This window comes from Oncorhynchus mykiss, chromosome 7 (genome assembly GCF_013265735.2).
Source record: "Oncorhynchus mykiss isolate Arlee chromosome 7, USDA_OmykA_1.1, whole genome shotgun sequence".
Taxonomy (NCBI): domain Eukaryota; kingdom Metazoa; phylum Chordata; class Actinopteri; order Salmoniformes; family Salmonidae; genus Oncorhynchus; species Oncorhynchus mykiss.
Window position 1 is genome coordinate 30,949,176 of NC_048571.1, and position 8,084 is coordinate 30,957,259.

General features: G+C 43.0%; 1 protein-coding gene across 1 annotated transcript; it reads right to left on the reverse strand.

Annotated features, from left to right (window-relative positions):
• Window positions 1-301: 301 nt before the first annotated feature.
• Window positions 302-4,484, reverse strand: LOC110527649 (transcriptional regulator Myc-2). Its single transcript, XM_021609062.2, has 3 exons — window positions 4,310-4,484; window positions 2,246-2,818; window positions 302-1,811 (listed from the first exon to the last, which is right to left on the reverse strand). Exons 2-3 carry the CDS (start codon window positions 2,805-2,807, stop codon window positions 1,228-1,230), a joined length of 1,146 nt encoding a protein of 381 aa, XP_021464737.1. The 5' UTR covers window positions 2,808-2,818; window positions 4,310-4,484; the 3' UTR covers window positions 302-1,227.
• Between the last annotated feature and the right edge of the window lie 3,600 nt (window positions 4,485-8,084).

Below are 8,084 nucleotides of genomic sequence, written 5' to 3' on the forward strand. Positions count from 1 at the left end.
TTGCACACTGTACTTTGAGCACAATGGGCAAATTCCTCCTTGGGTTATCAGACACACCCCATCTTGAGATAATCCCCTTCATCTTTTGACAAGACTTTGAAAATAGTTTATGGTGCCATTCCAAATCAGGTACTGCACAATCTTCAAACTGTCAATCATCCACCCACTCACCTTGACCCAAACACTTATACATGTACCGCACACCGATTGTGCGATAGCGGTCTTCTTGGATGTACCTTCCTGTGAGGTAAACAAGTTGTACAGGTGTATTTCACATTCTGTATAATAACTCCAGTAAACATTGACTTTTGTCCATTCTTTATTACATTATAAAAAACAAAGTGCTGCTGATAAACAGAACTTTAACTTGCAAATGAACCCCCCACCCCCAAAAAAATACTAAAATAATTTATGATACAATAAAACCAAAATATATACAACTAAATCTATATATAGTTGCTTCCAAGAGAGCAAACAAATTCTCAGGTTTCAGACCTGTTTGAGGTAGAGTACAGTAATCATGCTTTTAACAAAACATAACAGAATGAGTTAAGGCATGAGGCATTGTTCCACAATAACACACCAAATTCTTAACAGGTCAGGTCTTTAAAGTTCACGTGAGTAAATGGAAGTAGTAATTAACAGTTTTAGTAATTAATGGCAATAATTGGCATACATTACTTCAACCCCTTAAATTTTTAAACTTTGGATCCAGCCCAAAAAAACAAAACAAAAAACCAAACTACTGGATGAATCAATGTTGTTTCCATGTCATTTCAATGCTGAACCAACATGGAATAGACAGTTCTACCCAGTGGGAATTTCATAACATATGGGGAATGTGGAAGAGACTGTATATACACAAGGTCCATTTTTCACTAACAAAATGGCTGCTCGATTTGATATAGCTTACTCTACAACATAGATGTATATGGTTGGTCTATGTAACATTGGTTACATAGTCTATTTTATGAACAATGACTTTGGCAAATCGCTAGGACAATAAATGACTAACATTATTGTACTAGGCTGAACATGGACCTGTTGTTCCAAACCAAACTTTTTTTACTGATACGGGTTAACCGTCTCTCAGCAACTTTCACTTCTTAAACAGTCACCACCGTGGATGGATGAGACCATGCATTGAGTGTGCGCAGCATCAAGTCTTAAGTCAAGACCAGTATTTTCAAATCATCTCTAAACGATTTAGTTTTGTGCCTCATCTCGTCAGTCACACCATTGCCTCCTGAGCTGCTCCAGTTTAACTTTGAGCTGCTCCTGCCTCTCTCGGAGCTTGTCTCGCTTGTCATTTAGTCTCTGGCCCGCCAGCTCCAGGCCACGGATGCTGTCGCACGCCCTCTTCAGGATGACCACCTTGGAGGCCTTGTCGTTGTTGGACAGCTCAGGCACGTTGTCCCTGAGCCGCAGGAAACAGTTCTTCAGCTCGTTGCGCCGTTGCCTCTCCATCACGTTGTGGGTATGCCTCCTCTCCTCCTCATCCTCCACATCAGTCGACTGCCTAGAGCTAGACTGGTGTTGTTGACTGCTGAGGTTGTGTCGCGACGAGCGGCCCGACGAGCTGTGATGGTGGTGTCTGTGGGAGTCGGAGGACCGGGTGCGCTTGTGGTAGGAAGTGGACGAGGGCTCTGAGTGGAGGGGCGATGCAGGGCAGGGGGCGGCGTAGTTGTGCTGCAGCTGGATCTCCAGGTGTTGCCGCTTTAGGGCGCGCTGTCGCCGCCGGCTCTCTTCTACCGACTGGGAGAGTGAGGAGCTGGTGGTCCTCTTCACTGTCACCACGTCTATCTCCTCCTCTGTAGAGGAGAACCACAAGGGATTGGGTTAGCAGTCAATTCCGATAACATTTGAAAAACTGCATTTCAGATGCCTTGGCTTTAGACTAACATTTTTAACTGCAAGTTTCTGGGCAATGCAGCCAACTTTCCTTTTGGGGTAATTATAGTGAACTGCAAGCTTGCACAGCAGATAATTAATGTTCTTCATTTTTGCAGAAATGCGTGAGGAAAAAAAACATACAATTAAAAAAAAATTAAAAAGTAGTCCTAAATTCACTTCCCTTATTATTATTATATTATGACATTTAAAAGCATGCATGATCAACTCATTACTGTACCAAAGTAACTTTCTAACAGTTCCTCTTCACATTTAAGCAAATAACGAAAGTCAATAAATGCACGGTATAACCTTTTCATTTACAAGCAGTGACCAAGAATGTGGACCAACTCACCAGAATCACTGGCACTGCTCGAATACGTTGAGAATTCACCTCCTGCTGAGCCGTAGTCTGAAGTCGACTCGCTGCCTTGCTCCTGACTGTCCAATAGTAAATCCTCATTCTCCAAAGCTTGGCATGCGAGCGCCACGCTGTGGCAATCCAGTGTGGAGCCGGCAATTTCCTCGAAAATACTTGTGTCTATGTCCGAGAGCAGCGGGCTGCTGGAGAGCACAGATGATAGCTTCTCCATAGACTTATCACCGAGGCAATGCCATAAACAGTCGTCGGACTCATCTGGCTGTTGGTCCTTTGTCTCGGTTGCACCGCCATCGTACAAAAAGTCACAATTCCAATTTAGTTGTGGGTCCTGATCCTCCAGGAGTATGTCTGAGACGTAGCTCAACTGGTCCTCCTTGGAAAGTGGTTTGGCATGGAGTCCAGTCTTCAATGGAGGGGACTGGGGTGGCGTGGGGAGCGACTGTAGGTCCTTCATCAAGCTCTGGCAGAATTCATCATCAAACAAGAGAGGCTCCGAGTAGAACCAGTCTAGTGACTGGGAGAAACTCTGCAGCATTCTGGCAGAATCTGGGAAGAGGGAAAAAAAGCCTGTTGAGTATGCACCTGTGATATAAGTCTTAGTGATGCTCTTAGTACATTGACTGCAAGCACAACCTTTTATTCATGTTTACATCCTTCACCCCGCCCCAATCTGGGTGACCATCAACAGGCTTTTAACCCCATGACATCATTTAAACAGGAGCACAACGTAGCCAAATGCGTGTTTTTCTCCTAAAAATAAACAATTTGCCTAGGTAATGCTAGCCAAGTCCCTCAACTCCTCCATGGAGTTAAGTGCAGACTATTTGTTATTAACTTCGACTCATTCAAGTCGCTTTGCGTCGATACTTCAAAGGTGGAAATACTTAATCCCTTAGTGTATCCATGTTTGTCCTGTGATTGCGTGCCTTTAACGTTTCTATTTAAGAAATTAAACGAACAATCAAATACCACCAACTTTCCTTGTTGAGATGCAATTAGCACATGCGCCTTCGCGCCGAGTTGCCATATTAGAGCAACAGCAACAATGAGGAAATAGTCGGTGGTTGTATTTAATTTACGTTTTATTAAAATGTATGGATTTCAGCAAACACTGGGCACGTTTAAGAGAGTACAATTTGAAGTATCGACGCATAGCGACTCGAACAGAGACGGAGGTACATTTCAAAAACGTATGTGCTCAACTCCGTGGACTTGGCTATGGTAAAGATCAACTAGGTAACAATTCAAAGACCGAGGTGCCTCCAGATAAAGATCATCCACTGGCTATTGCGAAACCTTGCCATCACCTAGTCTTGAGCAGTCAGTCACACAGTTCTTCAGTAGTCAATTATTATTTTACACACACACACACACACACACAGGTTCCACTGCAGTTTAAAATCAACTTCTACAGCTCTCCCATTCACTCACATTTCAGAAATATACGCACATAAATGCCTCTATTTGAAATTGAACCTTTATTTAACTAGGCAAGTCAGTTAAGACCTAATTATTATTTACAATGATGGCCTATTCGGGGAACATGTTGAAAAGGCTGTAACTGCACTGCCGGTTAAAATGAGCATTTAATTAAATACCAGAAGACATTTTAAAGGGCAAAAGAGGTGCAGTTACCATAAGCAAACATTAGGTTAGCAGAACAGAGAAGGGCTATGTATAGCTATGCTGACGTTACACATGGACATTTAATTTGATTGTGAATACAAAATCGTTTGCATCGACCGTTGCACATTTACACGTTAGTGCCAACAATTGTCACGGTTTAACGTTAGAAGTACATATTCTTATACAATTCATCAACAAAGAAAACATGATTGAAGCTTAAACCATTCGAATGAATTATCCTTTTATGTATGCCTTCATGTCCTTTCAAATAAATATATCAAAGTCAGGTAACTAATAGCTAGCTAGGCAACGTAAACTACAAAAAAAAAAAAAATCAGCTACCGGCAAAAACCACGTGAAAAAAAAAAGCCATGTGAAATAATCTGTGTGACCGTAAATGTCAACTCTTACCTTTATTATTTCAGGGGTACGAGAAAGGGAAGAAGACGTTTTCGTGTCTTGATAAATTCCAACAAGATAAACTACTGTAATTATTCTGCCGTCTGTAAATGAACTGCACATCTGCTGGCGCCCCGTTATCTACCATAGTATACAAGATCCGTAGGTGTGGCAGCGAGACCCATTTCAGTATATACCACCACGATGCAGCAGTATCCCTCCACAGCACAAAAACGCGCCAAAATTTACAAATCTATATGGGACACTACAACAAAGAAATATTCCACTGCTGTAATAATGTTTATTGTGTATAAATCCGTGTGGATTTGCGCATAAAATACGGTGATTAAATACACACACAGCTAAACTTGTTTAAGGAAGGATCTATATTGTCTGGAGACGCGGATGGATCTGCTCTCCATGCGCATTATGGAATTCCAAGAAAATGGAGGCGTGGTGGTTACAAATTTACACCGTCCCTACCCATTTGAATTTGAAATGGAAACTGGTTTCGGGTAAGGACGTCTCAAGGATACCAAATAACACTGACCAAATGTACACTTGTGTACTCCCAAAAGAAGAATGTCTCGCCTGGTTCATACCAATAATGTATATAAATCCTGGATTGCGTTTGTTATGTATTGGCCAGTGAGTGGTTTTGAAGCCACCGGTCGGCCATATTGTCATTCCCCAGAAGGCGCAGTCATCAATAGGAATGAAAGGAATTATTTTAATTTTATTTAACCTTTATTTAACTAGGCAAGACAGTTAAGAACACATTTGTATTTACATTGACATCCTACCCCGCAACCTGGACGACGCTGGGCCAATTGTGTGCTGCTCTATGGGACTCCCAATCACGGCCGGTTGTGATACAACCTTGGAATGTAACCAGGATCTGTAGTGATACCTCAAGCACTGAGTTGCAGTGCCTTAGACCGCTGCCCCTACAGTATTTCAATTAAATGTTTAAAGGTCACAATTACATTTCTGTTGTTGTAGTGGGGACAGTAACACAATAACTTTAAAAAATGGACTTTAAGGGAAATGTTTTTATTTATGTTTTAATGTTTTTTTATGTTTAGCTCACATAATATAATTTAAAACTATGCATTACGGTGCCTTAACAGAGTAAACACGTCAAAAACAAATGTAGACAGGCATAAATCCATTTCTATTACAAATATGTTTTACACTGGTGGGGGAGTGCCAAGATGGAGGCACGGTGGCTTCAAAACAGCACCCCTTGTTAGTAATCTAGTGTATACATTGCTCAAAAAATAAAGGGAACACTAAAATAACACATCCTAGACCTGAATGAATGAAATATTCTTATTAAATACTGTTTTCTTTACATAGTTGAATGTGCTGACAACAAAATCACACAAAAATGATCAATGGAAATCAAATTTATCAACCCATGGAGGTCTGGATTTGGAGTCACACTCAAAATTAAAGTGGAAAACCACACTACAGGCTGATCCAACTTTGTGAGGCTCAGTAGTGTGTGTGGCCTCCACGTGCCTGTATGACCTCCCTACAACGCCTGGGCATGCTCCTGATGAGGTGGCGGATGGTCTCCTGAGGGATCTCCTCCCAGACGTGGACTAAAGCATCCTCCAACTCCTGGACAGTCTGTGGTGGATGGAGCGAGACATGATGTCCCAAATGTGCTCAATTGGATTCAGGTCTGGGGAACGGGCGGGCCAGTCCATAGCATCAATGCCTCCCTCTTGCAGGAACTGCTGACACACTCCAGCTACATGAGGTCTAGCATTGTCTTGCATTAGGAGGAACCCAGGGCCAACCGCACCAGCATATGGTCTCACAAGGGGTCTGAGGATCTCATCTCGGTACCTAATGGCAGTCAGGCTACCTCTGGCGATCACATGGAGGGCTGTGCGGCCCCCCAAAGAAATGCCACCCCACACCATGACTGACCCACCGCCAAACCGGTCATGCTGGAGGATGTTGCAGACAGCAGAACGTTCTCCATGGCGTCTCCAGACTCTGTCACGTCTGTCACGTGCTCAGTGTGAACCTGCATTCATCTGTGAAGAGCCAGTGGCGAATTTGCCAATCTTGGTGTTTTCTGGCAAATGCCAAACGTCCTGCACGGTGTTGGGCTGTAAGCACAACCCCCACCTGTGGACGTCGGGCCCTCATACCACCCTCATGGAGTCTGTTTCTGACCGTTTGAGCAGACACATGCACATTTGTGGCCTGCTGGAGGTCATTTTGCAGGGCTCTGGCAGTGCTCTTCCTGCTCCTCCTTGCACAAAGGAGGAGGTAGCGGTCCTGCTGCTGGGTTGTTGCCCTCCTACGGCCTCCTCCACGTCTCCTGATGTACTGGCCTGTCTCCTGGTAGCGCCTCCATGCTCTGGACACTACGCTGACAGACACAGCAAACCTTCTTGCCACAGCTCGCATTGAGCCACTTGTGTGGGTTGTAGACTCCGTCTCATGCTACCACTAGAGTGAAAGCACCGCCAGCATTCAAAAATGACCAAAACATCAGCCAGGAAGCATAGGAACTGAGAAGTGGTCTATGGTCACCACTTGCAGAACCACTCCTTTATTGGGGGTGTCTTGCTAATTGCCTATAATTTCCACCTGTTGTCTATTCCATTTGCACAACAGCATGTGAAATTTATTGTCAATCAGTGTTGCTTCCTAAGTGGACAGTTTGATTCCACAGAAGTGTGATTGACTTGGAGTTACATTGTGTTGTTTAAATGTTCCCTTTATTTTTTTTGAGCAGTGTATATAGAATTTACTCTTACCAACAATGAGGCTTCACTGTTCTCGGTGATAAGTGAATGAGTTGGTCAGCACAGACCATGACTTTATGGCCACGTTGGACATTTCAAAGCATTTTACCAGCCAGCCCAGAATGGAAACATAGGTGATTTGCATTTACAGTGCCTTGCGAAAGTATTCGGCCCCCTTGAACTTTGCGACCTTTTGCCACATTTCAGGCTTCAAACATAAAGATATAAAACTGTATTTTTTTGTGAAGAATCAACAACAAGTGGGACACAATCATGAAGTGGAACGACATTTATTGGATATTTCAAACTTTTTTAACAAATCAAAAACTGAAAAATTGGGCGTGCAAAATGATTCAACCCCTTTACTTTCAGTGCAGCAAACTCTCTCCAGAAGTTCAGTGAGGATCTCTGAATGATCCAATGTTGACCTAAATGACTAATGATGATAAATACAATCCACCTGTGTGTAATCATGTCTCCGTATAAATGCACCTGCACTGTGATAGTCTCAGAGGTCCGTTAAAAGCGCAGAGAGCATCATGAAGAACAAGGAACACACCATGCAGGTCCGAGATACTGTTGTGAATAAGTTTAAAGCCGGATTTGGATACAAAAAGATTTCCCAAGCTTTAAACATCCCAAGGAGCACTGTGCAAGCGATAATATTGAAATGGAAGGAGTATCAGACCACTGCAAATCTACCAAGACCTGGCCGTCCCTCTAAACTTTCAGCTCATACAAGGAGAAGACTGATCAGAGATGCAGCCAAGAGGCCCATGATCACTCTGGATGAACTGCAGATATCTATAGCTGAGGTGGGAGACTCTGTCCATAGGACAACAATCAGTCGTATATTGCACAAATCTGGCCTTTATGGAAGAGTGGCAAGAAGAAAGCCATTTCTTAAAGATATCCATAAAAAGTGTAGTTTAAAGTTTGCCACAAGCCACCTGGGAGACACACCGAACATGTGGAAGAAGGTGCTCTGGTCAGATGAAACCAAAATTGAACTTTTT

Coding starts and splice junctions, on each gene's coding strand:
- LOC110527649 (XM_021609062.2), bottom strand. CDS start 2,807: ATGCTGCAGAGTTTCTCCCAGTCACTAGACTGGTTCTACTCGGAGCCT. Junction 1,812..2,245: donor GAGCAGTGCCAGTGATTCTG/GTGAGTTGGTCC, acceptor TCTCCTCTACAG/AGGAGGAGATAGACGTGGTG.